The sequence below is a fragment of the Marmota marmota genome, unplaced genomic scaffold (genome assembly GCF_001458135.2).
Source record: "Marmota marmota marmota unplaced genomic scaffold, marMar, whole genome shotgun sequence".
NCBI lineage: Eukaryota > Metazoa > Chordata > Mammalia > Rodentia > Sciuridae > Marmota > Marmota marmota.
Genome location: NW_025999968.1, coordinates 5,777,521 through 5,796,987, shown reverse-complemented (window position 1 = coordinate 5,796,987; position 19,467 = coordinate 5,777,521). Strand labels below are relative to the sequence as shown.

Here is a 19,467-nt window from a genome sequence, read left to right as displayed (position 1 = left end):
AGGCGCCGCCCGGGCCCCTGGCAGGCTGTGCTCACAGGTGGGCAGCTGCGGCGTGGGCACGGCCGAGCGGAGCCGGGGTCCCCGACTCTAGCCGTCACGCCAGGAGCCCCACAGAGTCGAAATTCAGAGACGCTTCCGCGCCTGTGGTGGAGCAGAGCCTTTCCCATTCGGTCTCCGCCTCTTTTTCTGCAGCCGCACCTCCGTCGGGAGAGCAGGTAACTTCCCTTCCAAGGTCATTCTCCGAGCGGGGCGGCGCTAGAGGCCCGCCCACGTCCTCCAATTTGACAGTGGAGGTGGAGACGCGCTCCGCGGGAGGCTGGACGGCGACCTCGGGGCTGCAGGGGAACCTTGTAGCGTTCCCCCAGGCGGTTGGCGGCTCCAGCATTGGGGCGCATTAGCTGGTACGAGCAAGCGTACGCTTCGCTGTTCCCCGCACCCCCGGGGGTGAGTTTTCACAGCACTCAGCCTTGGGGCGGGGACCGCTCGGCCCTTCCCGGCCAGCTCCGCAGGTGAACTCTACCACCCGCGCCGGGGATGTCCCGGGCCGCGTGGTCGGCTGTCGCCATGGGAACGTCTTGTGCCCAGAAGGCGCCTGCCCCAGATGGGAAGGGGTGGTGAAGCAGCTTGGAGCCCTAAGATCCTAGGAGCCCCCTGTCTGACCATATGAAGCCACAAAAGCTTGATGAAATTGGGACCCCTCCCCCACTTTCTTTTCATTTTTGATTATTCAGGCGTTGGTGTTCATCAGAGAGAGAGGTGTGGATGTATTTACAAGATATGAATTGGAGTCTTTCCACCTTTACCTTTTGAGGGCTGCTTACATCTCATGGTGACAGGTGCAAATCACAGCACAGAAGGGCAGTCAGTATGAAGCCAGTGAAAAAAAAGAAAACCGAAGAGCCTGAATTGGAGCCCCTGTGCTGCTGCGAATACATAGATAGAAATGGGGAAAAGAACCACGTGGCTGCTTGTTTGTGTGATTGTCAAGATATCGATGAAGGGTGTGATAGGTAAGAACAGAGCTTTTCTTGATGCTGACTTTACTGGTCCTTTTAAGAACTACCATGTGTACTTTTAGCTTTGCCATCCAGAACGCTGGATTTTGCTCTTGATTCCATTTTCAAGGATCAAAAATTGAGAATTGTTTTCTATGTCAAGTGTGGGGATTTTATAAAGATTGTATGCAGTAGTGTACACTGGTCCAGCTCAATTTACTAGAACATTATTAATTTTCATTTAAAGAGAGATGATGATGATGATGGAGAGAACAGGCAGATAAGGTATACCAAGCAAGTTGTTATGTATATTAAAAAAAAACCCCAAAACTGCAAGCTAGCAGAATCTGTAAGTTTAAAATAAACACAGTAGTTCCAGAAAGTTCCTATATTCTCAGTGGCCTTTCATTAGAGACTGACTACATTCTTACCTGGTTTCAAAGCACCTTGAGGTTTGAAAGATCATTTTTGTGTTGTTGCTGGTTTTGCACCTTGTTTCTGAGGAGGAGCTCCAGCCAAAAGGCATGAACCTCCTCTGGATCGACTGTTTTCAGGGTGAGCAGTGACGCCATCTTGATTGATCACATCATATTGTGCCTTTATTTCCACCACTCTCAATGATAGGAATTACTGTCCAAGAAGATAATTTTTAACATCACTGAAAAAAATGTATGTCAAACAGGAATAAACTGTTTTTTACCTACTTTCTGAATGGAAAACAAGAATGTGAGAAGAGTAGGGATATTGGACATTTGATTTAATTATTTCTGATTTAAAAAGTCATTTCACCTGCAGATTGTTAACTTAGACCTTGGTGCATTAATCTAGCCATGAAAAGCATCCTCTGGGGACCACTGCAGTCTTGTACTAACGTTGTCTCATAAAGACTCCATTGCTTCTTTATAATTCTTTAGATTTAGTCTAAAATCCATACTGAGAAAATGGAACACTTTGCACTAATAAATGGTAAAATTATGCTTTTTCCATTTAACCACTGTCACTTAGACCACAGCCTTTCCATTAACTTTGTTTTTTCTCCTTCCTATTCCTTAAGACTGAGGCTGTCCCCTGAACTCTCTCCTCTGCTCTCTTTATACCTTTCTCCTCTGGAGATAGAGTTCCGGTGTTTCCACTGTCCCTGCTCCTCTGTATGATTCCCATGTAGTTACTCCCACTCACTTCAAAGTTCTAGTCCTACTGAATAAAATTGTCTAAAATCAAAGTTCTTTCCTATTTTCTATCTTTCCATATTAGCCTTAATTCATTCATGCTTCTATAACAAATACCTTAGACTGGGAGTTTATAAATGACAAATTTATTGTTCACCATTCTGGAGACTGAGAAATCTGAGATCAGAGTACTGGTAGAATCAGTATCTAGTGAGAGTCCTATTCCTCATAGATAGCACCTGCATCCCCACATGGCAGAAGGGGTGAGTGATCTTTGTTGGGCTTCTTTTCTAAGGGCACTCATTAATCACATGAGAGTTCTGCCTTTGTAACATAGTCGCCTCCTAAAGACCCCATCTCTTAATACAGTTGCCTTGAGGATTAGGTTCCAATGTATAACTTTGGTGGGATACCAGTGTTCAGCATTCCACCACTGACCCTTCAAATTCATGTCCTCACATGCAAAACACATTCATTCCATTCCCCAAACCTCAAAATTCTTTATTTTTCCAGCATCAACACAAAAGTCTTAAGTTCAAATATAATTTAAATATCATCTAAATCAGATATGAGTAAGATTCAAGTACAGTTCATCCTAAGGCAAATTATCTCCTAGCTATGAACCTGTGAAATAAATAAATTGTGTGCTTCTGAAATACAGTGGTGGGACATGAATAGAACAGACATTTCTAGTTCAAAAGTAAGAAGGAGAAAGGAATGAAAGCTCCTAACCCCACAGGGAAAACAACATTCAGGCTTGAGAATAAACTTGGGCTTGAAGTTCTACCTTCCAGACATACTGAGATGGAGAATGGGCCCCTACAGCTCTGAGCACTCCTCCCTCTATAACTTGCTGGGTGTGGCCCACACTGAAGCTCCAATGAGTTGGAGTCATGTGCTTACAGCTCTCTTTCCCTGGCTAGAGTTGCATACTCGTGGCTCTACCAGTCTGGGGGCCCCAGGCAGCCCTATTAGGTATGGGAAAATGGCCCTACTCCCATGACTCTGTAGGCTTTGCCCTAGTAGGGGCTCTCTGTGGTGGCTATGTCCCTGTGTCAGTTCTTTGCCTTGGCCTTGAGGCTGTTATGTCTAAGAATTGGTACTTATGACTGCCACCAAGATTTACCCCTAGAAACCCTTGGAGTGGTGGACACTGTAGCCTATACTGCACTTGGGTCCATTGGCGTCACACCTGGGCCTGCTGTGAAATGCTACACCAGAATTTAGGGATAAGAGACTTAAGGTGGCACTGGGCAGCAAGCCCTGAATTCTCACAGGTACACTGGGTCTTTCCTATGCAACTGTTCTGTCGTCAAGGCCCTGGCATTCTAGACTTGTATTGGAAGTGGAGCTTTCAGGGTCATTCTTCCATTGCCTTAGTGAATGGCATGACTGGTCTATATACTGATCTCCTCACCCACACCCTTGGTGTTTGCCCCCAAACATACTTTCTCATTTGTTACAATATAGACAGGCTGAGAACTTTCAAATCTAAGTTCTGTTTCCATTTTGATTATAAATTCTATCTCCTAAAGTCTCCTCACATTTTATTATAAGCATTCAAGAGAAGCCATGCAGCACCTTGAACACTATTCAGAGATTTCTTCCATCAAATATCCAGTTCCATCCCTCTTGACTTATAACTTCTACAAAACACTATGACATGAACATAATTAAGCCAAGTTCTTTGTCACTTTGTGTCAAGTCTCACCTTCTAGTTTCTCATTTCCACTTAGACTTCATCAGAAAGGCCTTTACCATTCATATTCTAAATATTCTGCTCATGATCTCTTAGATAATTTCTAAGATTGAGGCTTTTTCTCTACCGTTCTCTTCTTTGAGCTGTCACCAGAATTGCCCTTACACAGTAATGTAGGTTTTTTTTTTTTTTTAAAGGATGCACTTCAAAACTCTAGCCTGTGTCCAGTTCTGAAACTGCTTCCATATTTTTAGGTATTTGTTATAGCACCACCCCACTTCTTAGTACTGATTTCTATCTTAGTCTCTTTGGGCTATAACAAAATACCTTAGATTGGGGAAGTTATAAATGACAGAAATTTATTGCTAACAGTTCTGAAGACATGGGAAGGCCTGGGTACGAGCACATACTGTGATTGGTGAGGGCTGCTGTCTACTTCATAGATGGTGCCTTCTTGCTGCATCCTCACATGGAAGGAAGGCAAATGAGCTCTCTTGGCTTCTTTTATAAAGTATTAATCCCATTTGCTCTCATGTATGACCTGATCACTTCCTAAACTCCCCCCCCCCCACTCCGCTTTTTGGTACCAGGGATTGAACCAAGGGATGTTCAACCACTAAGCGACATCCCCAACCCATTTTTTATTTTGAGACAGGGACTCGCTAAGTTGTTTAGGCCCTCACTCAGTTGCTGAGGCTGGCTTTGAGCTTGAGATTCTCCTGCCACAGCCTCCCAAGCTGCTGGAATTATAGGTGTGCACTACCATACCCACTCTGACCCCCTTTTTTTAAGATAGGGTCTTACTAAGTTGCCCAGTTGGCCTTGAACTATTGGGCTCCAGGATCCTTCTGTCTCAGCCTCCCAAAGATTAGCTGGAACTATAGGTGTGCATGCCACTGTTTCTGGCAGTCCTATCTCTTAATACCAATGTGTTGAGGATTAGGTTTTAGCACGTGAATATGGGGGAACATAGACATTCAGACCATAGCATAGCCTAAGTGTGCAAAAGTGTCAACAGACACCATTCTGTTTATTAGGGTCAGGCATTTAACTCATACTGGTTTGATCTCCATTCTTCTTTGTGCAGAGCCCTGTCCCTGCTGAAGTGATGTGCTGTCCAGGACAGGTCTTGTGCTATACTCATTCCTCTTCCTTTCTCCCTTCCTCTCCACCCACATAAATGCTAGCTGGCTATCAGGGTCAAGTACAGATCCATTTTTTTTCTACTAAGACCCCTCTCATGACTCCAACTTCTTCAGAACTCTTTTTATAATGTTTGATCATAAGAATTCATTAGATGATTATTGTTGCTTTGTCCCTTATATAGTATTTTGTAGAATTCTCATTTTGTTTGTACAGGCTGTGATTTTTTGAGATTGTTTTAACCATATACACACCCATATCTATATATTTCTTGTATTGAGTATGTGTATATACTTATTAAATACCTATGTATTTGTTTAAGAGATAATCTTGACTGTTAAATTTCTAAATATTATCTTCTTGTTCCTGTTTTTTAAAGTCTGAAAAGCTCATGCTTAGTAGTAAGGAAATAAAATGCTTGGCCTTTAGTCTCTATCATTATCCTGCTATTTGGCATTCAGTGTTCAGTAGTTTTGAATTCAGCAGACCTATATGAAGTGCCTTCTCTTTGTGCTCTTTCTGAATAGATGGCTTACGTGTAAATCAGTGCAGCCAGAGACTTGTGAAAGAATCATGGATACAATTTCTGATCGCCTCCGAATTCCGTGGCTTAGGGGAGCCAAAAAAATTAACATTAGCATCATTCCTCCACTTGTCCTTCTGCCTGTCTTCCTTCACGTGGCTTCCTGGCATTTCCTCCTGGGGGTGGTGGTTTTGACCTCCCTTCCTGTGTTGGCACTGTGGTACTACTACCTCACTCACAGAAGGAAAGAACAGACTCTGTTTTTCCTGAGCCTTGGACTGTTCTCATTGGGCTACATGTACTATGTGTTCCTGCAGGAAGTGGTTCCCAGAGGGCATGTGGGGCCCACTCGGCTGGCTGTTCTTACCTGCGGGTTGTTTCTGATACTCTTAGCCTTGTATAGAGCCAAGAAGAATCCAGGCTACCTCAGCAATCCAGCAAGCAATGACAAATCCCTAAGCAGCAGCCAAAACGAATGTCTGAGCAAAAAAGGGCAGGAGAAGACCAAAGGGTTCCCCGGAGCCGACACGTCGGGGAGTCTCAACAACCGCACGCTGAAGGATGATCTTAAGGGCTCCTTCAGGATGTTGGCCAGCAGCCCCACCAAGGTGAAGGAGGACTGGTGTGCCAAGTGCCAGCTGGTGCGACCAGCCCGGGCCTGGCATTGCCGTATTTGTGGCATCTGTGTAAGGAGAATGGATCATCATTGTGTCTGGTATGTTGGAAAAATTGGGAGGCCTGGAAAGTGTGAATTCATGTACAGCTCCCTAGTCATATTTGATCTTTGTGCTAGCCTAAAATTCCTCTCTTTCCCAGCTTTACACCTTGTAGATATTTGCAGGCCTTAGGGATGTTCCCACTTAGTCATCAGTTTTTTGAATTTCACAGATTTAGTTTCTTCAGTTATTTCCTGAAGGAGAAAAATGCTTTGGGTGTGGTTTTCCTTTTTCTTTCTTTTTCATTTTGCAATTTTCCTTTGAACTACTCATTTATTTTCTCCTTTCTAATAGAGTTGAATGATTTTTTTAAAAACAGAATTTATCAGCATATGTGTATTTTTCTCTGCTATTCTTTTTGAACAGAGGGCTCGGGAACGTGTTCTCCTATTTTTAGGTAACTCTTTTGTTCTCTTGCCATACACCCTTAATGATTTTTGATGCTAACAGTAATTTCCACTCAACATTATGGAGTTGAAGCGCTATCAGATAACTACTTATTTGCAGAAGGATGGGCTTCTTTTATACCTTCCAGCTGGCCAGTGGCTGAGGAACTTATGTAAAGTTCATTAGATACACAGTGCAACATTTAAAGACAACGTCTGCAGCTTTACGGAGTTACTCTACACTGAAGGGAGAATTGAGTATTCAGGTACAGGACTGCTGTTAAGTAGCATGTTTGTAGCTTCATTGCTCTTAAGGTAGTTGTGATAATTGAATTGTGTTTTTTGGCCATATAGCTTACCTCTTCTTAGCAGGGGATGCAGGAGAAGGTGAGGGTGCTGGAAAGGCCAGGAGGGCATCGGAGTGGAACTCAAGTGTACAACCCCAATACAGGGGCAGCTCTTTTCTGGGACTTTGTCTTTAGGGGTAAACAGGTATTTCCATTTTTAGATATTCTACTTCTTTGACTTCATCACTTATTCCTGTGTGTGTATATATATGCTAGTTTGCCAAGGGCCTAACAGCCTCTCCCAAGTGAAATCTACTTGGCCTATCTGAGCATCTTGGTGTGTAGTAGGCAGGAGAGACTGCTTGTCCATCCTGCCCTACAAATGGCCATGACACCGAACTATTTTTACCTGACAAGTAGCCTGTATGTTATTAGGTTACCCCACACTATGTTTCTAACCTCTTTGATCCTTTTAATAATCTCCTGTACTGAACACTTCTGACTTAGCATTTTTAAAGATTTCATAACTCTACCGTATAGCTTCCTTTCTTTATTTAGCATGGTGATGGTACTGTTGACTCTCTTTGTCACTTGCTAATAGACTTTGCTTATTAATACCAAGGAAGAGGAGTTAGGAATGTAGCTCTATGGCAGAGCCCTTGCCTAGCATGTGCAAGGCGCTGGGTTCAATTTCTAACATAAAATAATATCAACATATGTGTATATATTTTAAATGATTCCTTAGCTAGGTCTGCTTTTTGCTTTTTTAAAAAATTAAATGATAATGATTCTACTTGGTAAAGAACATAGAATATAGGTATTGCTCAGTTTGACAAGTTTTAATTTTTTAAAGTTGAAAAAGAGAACATTTTAATAACTGAATTACATTATTCTTATTTTAAAAGCTTTGTTATTATTTAAGTTATATAAAGAACCTTTAAAATATGTTTGCTTTTCATCCCCATGCTGTTTCTAGGATAAACAGCTGTGTTGGAGAATCAAATCATCAAGCATTTATACTTGCCCTTTTGATCTTCTTGCTCACTTCGGTGTACGGGATAATGCTGACCTTGGACAGCATTTGTAGAGATAGAAGTGTCTTCACTGCCCTTTTCTATTGTCCTGGAGTTTATGCAAATTACAGGTGAGATATGTATCCCAAAGTTGATACACCCAGCCAGGAAGTAATAGATGTTGTCATTAACAGGAGCTGTTATTTGCTGTTAAGTTAGGATTTGTTCAAAATGAAGGACAGGTTATAGGGATCCTGGGTATCCCTGAAATTGCCAATAAAATTCTGTTGTGGTTATATGCATTTTTCTAGGGTGATGTCAAAAGGATTGTTAATACTTAAAAACTGAGGAGCTAGTACTATACAGACAGGCCCAGGCTTAATCAGGAACTTTCAGAGTCAAATGACCACTTGCACACCCAAGGTAACAATAGTGAAACTGAAACAATAAATATAACTAGCAATACCAGGAATCATTTTTCACTTTATTGCTACTTTCAGGTGCTCTTTAGTCCAACCTTAATTTACTGCTTCTGATTCTTTTGAAAAGTGCTTATGATCTTTATAACCTTTCTTTTCTTTCTTACTTCTCATGGTTTTTCCTGTTCTTTTTTTTTAATCACTCATGATTACTGTGGTATCTAGGTCAAAATTTCCTTAGGCATTATTAGGTGGGGGCCTGTTTATACCCTGTAAAGTTTTCAATGCAGTGGCAAAAACTGGGACTCTTCAGAGTTGGCTTTGTCACCCCCACCCCTCAACACCATGCGCTTCCCTGCAGCATTCTTTTTCCTTTCCTCCATCATTGTCCTCCAACATGGGTGTTCCGCAAAGGTTGTGGTACTTTCCTCTTTCTTTTCATTCGCCTTTCTTCAGAACCATCCCTGCTTTCTCCACATAGTATCCTGTGCGAATTCTTTTTTTTTTTTTTTTCAGTCTATGGACAGATTTCCCCACTGTTACTCTAGATTGGGACATTTTTGGGTGTTATTAAAATAGATTGGTTCTCTTCCTCAGGGCACAATTATTTCCTAGATGACTGGAGACTGTTATATAGTTTTGGAATTCTTGGCTGACACTGTGGGTGATGAATGTCCTTCTGCAGCAGAGCCTGTTGCCATGACATCATGGAACCCCAATTTTCTCTCTCCATGTACAATCCAAAAGAACTCCAATTCCTGTGATAACAGACTCCGGTTCCATGACTCTCTCTGTAGAACCCTGCATCCCAGGAAACACCATCATCATCAAATGTCCATTATGTGGTGCCTAATGTAGAGCCCATCAGAAATGTACATCAAAACACCAGTTATGATTCTACCCTTCCACATAGAGAGCAGCAGCCCTGCACATCCTGCCACCCATTGAAATCCTATTCCATGTATATCCAAGGAGAGCAAATCTGTCCTGGGAATTTTGCATTAATAGAACGCAAGTTTCAAGGATCTCCATGTAGAGCCCTTCAGTGATGTGGAAACACCCATCACAAATCTCCAGTCCCTGATCTCCAATATGAGTCCATCAACCATGAGAATCCACATCATAGAACCAGTGAAATGGTTCTCCACAAAGAAACAACATTCCTATACATTCTGATATCAAGAAAACCTCTATGCTGTGACTGTAAACATAGTGCCCAGCATCCTGGGAATTGTGCCATTAATAGAATCCTAGTTATTTGGATCTTTGTGTAGAGCACAGGAAGAGCTCCAATCATAAAGTTAATTTTCCTTAGTCTTCATGTAGAGTCCAGGAACACTGTGAATCCTGCCATCTTAGAACCTTAGTTCCCTGGGACTTCCATGTACTACTGGCAGCATTCCAGGCCCTGCCATCATTGAAGCCCATTTCCCTGCATCTCCACATAGAGTCCATCAGCCTGTGAGTCCTGCCAACATGGAACCATTAGTGCCTTGCTTGAACATAGAGTCTAGCAGCACTGCATATCCTGCCGTCAGAAATTCAGAGTTCTCTGAAATTTCCTTAAAAATTCAGCAGCTCTGCAAGTTTTGCTAACAGAAAAATCCAGTTCCTTGCTTTCCATAAAGAAAGAAAAGAAAGAAGCATCCCTGACAATCTTTGCACTATAGAATTCCAGCCCCTGCATCTACATGCAAACCCTGGCAGTTCTGAATATCCTTCTACCATAGATATCCATATCCATCCGCTGCACATAAAGTTCAGCAGCCTAGCATATCTTGTCATCATAGAATCCCAGTTCTATGGAAATACATGAAACACCCTGCAACATGGGAGTCCTGACATTCCTTCTAGTCCCTCTATTTTCCTGGCATTCAACATTTATCCCAGCAGACCTAGGAGACCTGCCATTGTAGAATCTTAGTTCTCAGGCTCTCTACATACAAGCTACAAGATCTGTGATTCTTTCCATGATAGATACAAGTACTCTGACTCTAATTCTAGATACAGCAGGCCTGGGTGTCTTGGGATTATAGACAGCAATTCCTATCTCTCCAGATAAATCTAAACTCTGCTCATCCTACCTGTCTGTGCTCTGTGGGGTGATTGAAATGAACTAAGGAACACAGCCCCACTGTTGGTTTTCACTCCACTCTGCAGGTGATTCATGTCACATCATCTTTTTTTTTTAAAATACTTTTTTAGTTGTAGGTAGACACAATATTTTTATGTGGTGCTGAGGATCGAATCCAGTGTCTCACACATGCCAGACAGGTGTGCTGTCATTGAGCCACAACCCCAGCCCCTCATGTCACCTCATTTTGATGGTGAGGTTCTTGGATTTAATCATTTCTGAGGCCCTTTTCAGCTTTACAAAAGAAGATTCTGAGTGAATTTATCTCCAAATAACTCTCCATTTGCTCATGTTTGAATGGATATAATCAAATGGCATGGTGATTAGGCATCTCCTCCTCGCAGCTTCATTGATGAGCGTAAAAGGAGCTTTGCTGCCTTGTAAGGTAATTTGTTTTAGGAAGCTGAGTTGGAAATGTTGTAGTGCTTCTGCAGATCTTATAATTGAGGCTACTAAGTATTGAAACTTGCTTTCTACTTTATGTTTGTCTGCATTGGACTAGAAAAAGAATGGAGATTAATAACTTAAGCACGGTTCCTAGGTTCCCATTGCAACTTCCTAGAGGACATTTTTGGCAAACTTATGGCATCTTCATTTTCTCCTGTGTTAGGTACATTTTAGGAATTACACATTCATTCATCAAACAGATGTTGAATGTCATTGTGTCAGGGCTGTGCTGGTTGTGTGGAAGATACAAAATGTAAAAAACTGCCCTTGCTATTCTAGTATAACATACTAGAAACAGAGGCACTGATGATTATAAAATACAGTGGAACATGTTGGTTCTTGTAAATTAAACCAGCTATTGGTATTCTGAGGGTAGTAAGGTATTTTTAAGTTTGGAGGATTGGAAAAAATGGCAAAGTCCTTAGTAATACGTAGAAAATGTATAAAATGTGAGAATGGTAAGGACTCTGTGACAAAAATGGCTGTAGCCCTTTTCTCCCTTCGCAGCTCGGCTCTGTCCTTCACCTGTGTGTGGTACTCTGTGATCATCACAGCGGGTATGGCCTACATCTTCCTGATCCAGCTGATAAATATCAGCTACAATGTGACTGAGCGGGAAGTCCAGCAGGCCATTCGACAGAAGACGGGGCGCCGGCTCCTCTGTGGGCTCATCGTGGACACAGGCCAGTACAATAGGGGCTTCCTGCGGAACTGGCAACAGTTCTCCACCCTGGGCACACGTGCATTCCACCACCCTGCCGAGGACATCGTCTGAAGTGCCTTCTGTGCGGCTCTGAGGAGTGGCTCCTCCCTCCAGCTCCTTTCCATTTTACACTTCAGTGTCCATGCAGGATGTTCATTTTTATCCCCAGTTCCTTACAGGCATTATAGGGCCATGCTCAGGTTTGGATACTGGACTGGAGAGAAATTAATTTTTCTGACTTCAAACATAAGAGATTTTTATATTGAAGCATTAAAAGTAGAGCCATTCCTTTCCAGTCACCTTATTAATTGACTGAATCACCAGAGGTTGAAAAGGATGTGGATTGCTAATGCACAAATTGATAGAAGCAATTCCCATCCATTAGCATGGGAGGAGGAGTTTGGGATTAGGAGAGCTTCTAGTCCCTCTTTCAATTTTTTAATAGCCATGTGACCCTTAGTCGAGTCACTTTCCCAAGTCTCAGGTTCATCTGTAGCATGGGGTACTGATGCCTGCCCTGGCTACTTCACAGAAGATCACAGGAGGGTCACACAGGGGTCACATGAGGATGAGGGATGTGGAAAGCACTATGAAACAATTTAAGCACCTGAATATGTGAAATGTTATTAGGAAAATCCCAAGACTGAAGAAAAATGTTGTGGTTCAGAATACTAAAGCCAATATTATTAGGGTTATCAGTTTTCAGCATATAACATGTTGTACAGTTATGGGAATTTCTCCTTAAGTATTAGACATTAACTACTCACACGGGGCAAGAGATGATGAGATGGACTGATTCTGGTCATCTGATCTTAAAAGGACAGTTGATAACAATGATGAAGATAATTATTATCAGTGTAATGTGTAGTGGTCGTGAGTATAGGAAATGAGTTATTTTTATTTTTTTACGTGTTGTACTTACTGTAACAAACTCCAAAAGGTATTGAAGGGTTTTTTCCTCTTTCTGTGTTTCACCTGGTAAGGTGCTAGCACACAAGATAGTGGCTGGAAGAAGAACAGCACTGTTATATTAGGGAGTCTTTTTCTTGGTAGGGAGACTTAATTAATATCAAGGGCTTGTTTTTTTTTTTTTATTCTCTACATACATGTTTCAAGTGCTGTAACTTTATAACACCAAATTGTAAAAACCAGTCTTGTGGCAGTCGCATTATTCTGGCATAAACTGTCTTTGAGGAGTTGATTGACATCTTCCCACTTAACTTACACATTACTTTCCATTCACTCTTCCCTACATAAAGTATCTCACTAGGAGAGAAAAACAGGGTATATGTGGCTTACTTTCATTAATGCATTCTTCCCTTATTTTCTCCAAAGTAATAAGTTGTTTCTTTAATCATATCTCAAAACTTGAAATGTATTAGATGGAATATTTATATAGAATGGATCATTCTGCCATAGAATTAAGAGTGCATTTCATATAGGGAAAATACTCTCTTGAAATGTTTGATTTTATACATGTACTGTTCTGCAATCCCAAAGATAATTCTTGAGTCCTTAAATTTGCCTTGGCTTGTTGCTTAATATAGGGGAAATACTGCTAGCTTTTTCCATCAGTCAGTGCATGCTGCTTTAGCAATAGATTTGTACGTGTTGAGAGGAAATACTACTTCCTACAATTCTGGGTAGCACCATCCCTAGTCTTGTCATTAGTTGACATTCTTCTTAAGATATTGTCATTACATTTTTATTCAGGCATGTCATTACTCTCCCCAGAGGTGGATTGTTTAACAAATGATAGGCTCTGTGTTCCATTGGGACGAGCCAAAGACCCAGCCTGGGAATGCCAGCAGACACTGTGGTTTCTACAGTGATGCCCTCTCTCTGGCCCAGAGTCAAATATTCTTTTAGAATTGAAGTTGGCTCTGATATAACTAATTTCTTTCTGTGTAGGTTTTAGATACGAGAGTTGGTAATAATGTCAAGGACAGCGTTATGGAGGCAGAAATTGGTAGTTTTCATGTGTCTTGAGCCCCAGCTAAATAGCTAACTCTGATTATCTAATGATTGATAATAAAAATTCATAGATACATCAGTATAGTCACTTTTAATAACTTGCCAAATAGTAAATAGCAATCCAAATGTGATGTGAGCTGGGTGCAGTTGGCACATGCCTGTAATCCCAGTGGCTTACGAGGCTGAGGCAAGAGGATTGCAAGTTCAAAGCCAGCCTCAGAAAAAAGCAAGGTGCTAAGCAACTCGGTGAGACCCTGTCTCTAAATAAAATACAAAAAAGTGCTAGGGATGTGGTTCAGTGGTTAAGCGCCCCTGGGTTCAATTCCCCAGTACCAAAAAACAAACAAAAAATATGACAACAGTAGTACAAAAAGACCAAAGTCATCGAGGAGATTTAGGAATGATCACCATCTCTGTAACATCTCACTCCTGACATTGATTACCTGGATGAGGCAACTCAGTGTCCTTTACTTGGATGGGAACTGCTTAGATATTATTCTGGCTTATTGGAATTAAGATACTTGGTTTAAATTCCTTAAGAACTCATGATTGTCAGTTTACTGAAAAAGCTCAAACCTGAAGGAAGCTCATTGTTTTTGTGGAGTAAAAGCTTTCTGAAGTGTTTAAACCAAAAGGAGCAGCAAATAAGGGTCTACATGTGCACAGTGTTTCTGTAGCCTCTGCAACATCCTTGGTCTAGACTTTTGAGCCATTTTATAATCTGGAACCATCTAAGGGATTTCATTATAGGCCTTGGTTCTCTCTGGAGGGCAAGAGAATTTATTGTGGAGTGTTTGAAAAGACAAGATCTCTATGTTTGAGTCATCCCAGAGAAATATCTGGTAGTTGTGGTCGTGAAGAATTGCCCTGCAAATCTATATCCCAGCAGTCCCTTGGCCATAAGAGCAAACTCCTTCCCATCACCCTCATGTCCCTCCCTTTCTGGTTGTCTCACATCCCCAGACTCTGTTAAGAAACATTCTGGATGTGAAGCTTAATAAATTGCCTGTTATATTCTGGCCACTTACAGAATTATCATACCACTGTGTACTTTCTTGGGGAAGAGGAATGAGTCCATTTGAAAGACTCAAGGGACAGATAGTTAAGGGTCAGGATTGGACAAAAGGAGAAAATTCTTTGATGTTCAGTGTTTCTTAGGATACCCACAAAATACTCCTGTGGTTCTAGCTGGGTGCTTCTGAAATGAGCAGACCATTAACAATGCCTCTTTGGTAGGTTACCCTGATGCTGCTAAAGTAAAGCCTTAAGTGTGTTTTCAGGATAGCATACTGCTTATTTCACCCTCAGCTACATTTGTGTTTGTCTTTAGGATGTTATAAATCTTTGTTCTCCGAGTACTGTTTTCCTTTGGTGAGTGAAGTGATTATTGTCTTCCACTGTTCCATCTGCCTAGAAGTAAGATTGCTACAGGCTTTCTCTTATGCAATAGTCCTTGGTACTTCTAATATTTTTAAAAAGAGAAAATTTTCTATACTAGAATCTCTCACTGCCAGAAAACACAATGCCAGTAAGTTTCTGTGTAATACTGATCATCTGCTTAACAGACTTATTTCCTTAGTTAGGACATTAGCTTTTTATTATGAAGCTCAATTAATAGAAGCAAAAATATGACACTAAAAGCACAGTTTTAACCAAGATATTTAAAAATTAATATTCTGTGAGGTTTAAGGATCTCTATCAACTAGGTAAATAGGTTTATATGAATTACTTCATTTTAGCCATATTTTGGTACCCTGCATTTTAAAGAATTTTCTCAAACAAGCAATGGATGATAAGAGACTTTTGCTTGAGGCACCTGTTTGGGATCCAGTGTTCTCAGCAGTTTGACAAATGTGCCATTTTATATCCAGCACTGCAAAGGCGATGCAGGGGAGAATCAAAGCCATGCTGAACTTAATACCGAATAAAACTCAGTGTGTTCTTGTGGATGTTTGCTGTGATTAATATAAACTGTTTGAAGGGTCAGCTAAGCGTATAGTTGCTAGTATAGTTATCCCCACTCCGGCTGGCACTGAGTGTCTCACTGGAGTACCAGCCATGGGCCACAGACTAAATGGTCAATGGAAACACATTTCTTAGAGGCTGTGGCCATCTCCAAGTGGGGCCTGTGACTTACTAGTGCTTTAGTCTTCAAATAGCACCTTTCACCTCTAGAAATTCATATTTATAAGGCAAAGCTTTAAAACCTCAGCTAGTCTATTTTAATTGTTGATGCAACTGAAGTTCTGTGTTTCTTCAGCTGGATCCATAGACAAGATGCCATGTTACAGAGCTTGTAAACTCAACTTGTGATCCTTCTGTCTAGGTGATTTGATGGTTTGAGATGTTTGGGGCCTTTTCATTTTATTACATTTCTGGGCCTGATGTTGGACTAAAGGAAACCCAGGAGTATTTATTTAATATTAAAAATTCAATATTTAATGGAACTGACCCAATAACATTAAAGGGATTTCTGAAGTCAACCTGGAGGCCATGGATTACATATTGCACTGTTTTTATACCTGTATTCTTATCCTCTTATCACCTCAGAATCAGATGCAAGGCCTTTTAAATCGAGATTTTACAAATTACTGCCATTTGTGTAAAATGATGTCCTGTGACCAAGTTGTTTAAATGGAAAATAAAGTGCTTTCTTTAAGGAAAATAGTTTGGTGTGTCTCCTGAATTCATTTGCTTTAAGAAAATCCTGCATTGTAGCTGCTGCTGCTTTGGCTACCTTGATTTCTCATCCTATGGACCTGTTCCTGACCCCAAACCATCATTTTCTTGGTTATTTTCCCAGTTTTGTATATCAGGAAACTGCTTGTTTCAGGTGTTGTGTTAGCAGTCACATTTCAAGTCATAGTTTTCTGATAGTTCTGAACTCTCTCTTTTAAGGGTTTTACAGGTAGTTTAAAAAGTCCAGGTGGTCTAATCAGAATATTATATGATTATAATATTCATATCCATAATCAGAATATTATGGATTGCCAAGCTTGAGGTGAGCAAAAATAAAGCTTAAGAAAGAAAATAAGCTGGATGTGGTGGTACACAGCTGTAGTCCCAGCTACTCAGGAGGCTAAAGCAAGAGGATGACAAGTTCAAGCCCAGTGTAAGCAACTTAGTGAGATCCTTTCTCAAAATGAAATGAAAAGGGCTCAGGGTTCAATCCCTGGTGCCCCAATCCCAAAAAAGGAAAACTTGAATGGGATCTATTTAGGTCCCTGACGTTTTTATTTGAGGAATTCACCCTTCCTTATCTACAGTCTTGGCATTGAATTAATACTGATATTTGCTTTTGGGTGCTAATATCATCCAATATTCTGTAACTGTTATATTGTTAAATGTATACAGTGGTTTGGATGGAAAGAAATGAATTACTTTTAGTTCCATTTTCTTAGAATCATCTTAGAAAAGATTATTTTTTTTTTTTTTAGTTTTAAAAACAACTATAATCACATTAAAGACTATTTTCTTTAGTTTTAAAAACAACTATAATTAAAGGAGACAACGTGTGGGGGCAGATTATTGTAGAAGCAGTAAAAGTTCATTTAGGGGTGTTTTATCATATCTTGGTTAATCATCATACATCTTCCATGAGAAAAGGATGCATGGCACGTTGCAGGTGGTGGAGAGGGACATCCCTTCCAGGAAGTACAAGATGGAGACAGGCACTTACACTTGAAAAACCATAAGACTTTATTTTACCAATTCACATTTCTAACACACCAAATAACAGATCCCTCAGGGCGACAAGGATCTTACTTGTTTTACCATGTGTATTAGTAGATTATTTGAATTGCTACAATAAACATGTATTGGTGATGAAAATTTTTTCCTACCAGGTAATTCTCTAAGACAGTTCATAAGACGAGACCATTTTATCAGTGTACCTTCAAGTACCTTAGAGATAAGTAATTCAACATCTAGATCAAACTGAGCTGAGGACTAGAAGACAAATCCAGTGGCTTATATGAAGTTGCAATTGGGAGCATGAATAGATATTTTAATGGATTGCTGGACTGTCTTTGACAGAGTTATTAACTTTTGGAATTTATGCTTATCAAGGTATATTATATTCATTGACCCAGTTTCTCTAAAAATCAGGATAAGCTGCTACCCTCCAAAGCAGCTGTGTTACATGGTTTGCCATAAGGGGTGGCCAAAAAGGGATGGGTGTTGTAGGACACTTGTCCTCAAACTCTGACCATCCATGCTTCCTTTTCTGAGTACTTACTATATTTAAAGTAGAAGGTTTCTATCAACAGCTCAAATTAAGACATAAGGACACATATTTTCCTTCACAAGCTCAGCAGGCAAAGACTTGTCCTTTTTAAAGTTTACTATGCTAAAAATGTATAGGATACACTTGAATAGTAGTGTCCTAGACTCCAACTTCATATGATCCCACCGTGCTAAATGCTATAGTAAATGACTAGCAAGAGGATTACAAGTTCAAAAACAAAGTATCTCAGAAACAGACCAGGTCCAGGAATGTACGTGGGTGGGTGGAGACAACATATACACACATTCTGGACCAACTGGCCACTGCATCTGTATTTATGGGTACACAAAAGACTTCTCTTACTCAAGGGATGAGTATCTGACTGAAGGGATAAGTAATAGTCATGATGGTGCCAACATCTGGAAGTCTGGGAGAATTTCAGCCACCTTCCTGCGGAGCTGCTCTCGCCTTTCTTCTTTCCCCCTTTCGTCTTTCATAAATCTTACAGATGTCTTCCATGTCTGAAATGCTTGGTTGAGAATCCTCCTTTAAAAATAAAGTTGGGAGGAAGGGTAAAATATTAAGGAAAAGTTGACTTTCCAACTGATGTACATTTAAACACTATTAAAATAGTTATGTGGGGGCTGGGGTTGTGGCTCAGAGGTAGAGTGCTGGTCTAGCATGCCCGAGGTACTGGGTTCGATCCTCAGCACCACATTAAAAAATTAAAGATACTGTGTCCACCTATTAAAAAAATAATTATGTGAATAAAAGGTTAACATAAAATGTGTGGAAATCACAACTGGGATTCAGTAAAAGGGGATGACAGTGGAGAGGGAGATTGTTTATTTTGGTAAGATTGCAGGGAAAGCCTTTCTAAGGAGATGACATTTGAGCAGAGGACCCAGTTGGCCTCTGATAATGCAGGCTGCCTATAAGACATGTTTCTCAGGTAATCTGATCACTACCTGTTATTTTGTGCCCAAGCCAGGATCAAGTCATTCCAGCAAGGGCACTGACAGCAACAGCACTCAGGGCAAAGATTTTGGAAAACTACATGCAGAATGTGCCACTACTATGGGCACCGGGACTTCAGTGCTTAGTTATATTTTAAAAGCCTGCTGGTTTCTGGGTACAGTGGTGCACACCTATAATCCCAGAGACTCAGGGGAGGATAAGGCAAGAGGATTACAAAGTTGAAAGCTAACCTGGGCAATTAGCAAAACCCTGTCTCAAAATCTGAAAGGAGGCTGGGGATGTAGTTCCCCTGAGCTAATTCCCAGTACTGCAAAAATAAACAAAAATAAATGCCTTCTGATAACGTCACCTCCAACAAGAATAAAAACAAAAACAGGAAAAAAAGAAAAGTCTGACTCCAGTTGAGAAAAAAACCTAACATTAATTGTGGAAGCATGGTTAAGGAGGGCCACTGAAGCTTTATCTCTATGATCACAGGAAAGCATGCAATGTCCTTGGAGGGTTTCTCAGTGCCTGCTCCATCTGAACACCAGCCATGTACAGGAGAGCCAGGAAACCTACCCAAGGAGGCAGTTAAAGTGAACCATGAGTTTCAGTATAGTGGGAAGGGACCTCAGTGGTGAGAAGGACAGGGGCTGCCCAGTCTGGGGATGAGG

General features: G+C 41.0%; 2 protein-coding genes across 5 annotated transcripts in view; one reads left to right on the top strand and one right to left on the bottom strand.

Annotated features, from left to right (window-relative positions):
* The first annotated feature begins 6 nt into the window (after window positions 1-6).
* Zdhhc23 (zinc finger DHHC-type palmitoyltransferase 23) lies at window positions 7-16,273 on the top strand. 4 transcript variants are annotated; one of them, XR_007347667.1, is made up of 6 exons: window positions 7-215; window positions 732-1,010; window positions 5,534-6,244; window positions 7,895-8,062; window positions 8,948-10,869; window positions 11,439-11,562. XR_007347667.1 is itself a non-coding variant. In XM_015478497.2 (5 exons), the coding sequence occupies exons 2-5, from the start codon at window positions 868-870 to the stop codon at window positions 11,704-11,706; spliced, it is 1,290 nt and encodes a 429-aa protein (XP_015333983.1). In that variant the 5' UTR covers window positions 7-215; window positions 732-867; the 3' UTR covers window positions 11,707-16,273. The 4 variants fall into 4 exon arrangements, 3 of the variants coding, with proteins under 3 accessions (XP_015333983.1, XP_048659241.1, XP_048659242.1); XM_015478497.2 differs by lacking the exon at window positions 8,948-10,869 and having other exon boundaries at window positions 11,439-16,273; XM_048803284.1 differs by lacking the exons at window positions 7-215; window positions 8,948-10,869 and adding an exon at window positions 239-401 and having other exon boundaries at window positions 11,439-16,273.
* A 1,013-nt stretch (window positions 16,274-17,286) lies between these two features.
* The window catches only part of Ccdc191 (coiled-coil domain containing 191), a 75,539-nt gene continuing 73,358 nt past the window's right edge, over window positions 17,287-19,467 (bottom strand). The window contains 2 exon segments of the mRNA XM_015478265.2: window positions 17,287-18,249; window positions 18,251-18,379. Coding sequence (XP_015333751.2) covers window positions 18,024-18,249; window positions 18,251-18,379 — 355 coding nt within the window. The 3' untranslated portion in view covers window positions 17,287-18,023.

Excerpts from the sequence above, each read along its gene's own strand:
- Zdhhc23 (XM_015478497.2), top strand. The coding sequence starts at position 868 with ATGAAGCCAGTGAAAAAAAAGAAAACCGAAGAGCCTGAATTGGAGCCC. Across the intron at positions 6,245-7,894 it reads ATGGATCATCATTGTGTCTG|GATAAACAGCTGTGTTGGAG; the intron begins GTATGTTGGAAA and ends TGCTGTTTCTAG. Across the intron at positions 8,063-11,438 it reads GGAGTTTATGCAAATTACAG|CTCGGCTCTGTCCTTCACCT; the intron begins GTGAGATATGTA and ends CTCCCTTCGCAG.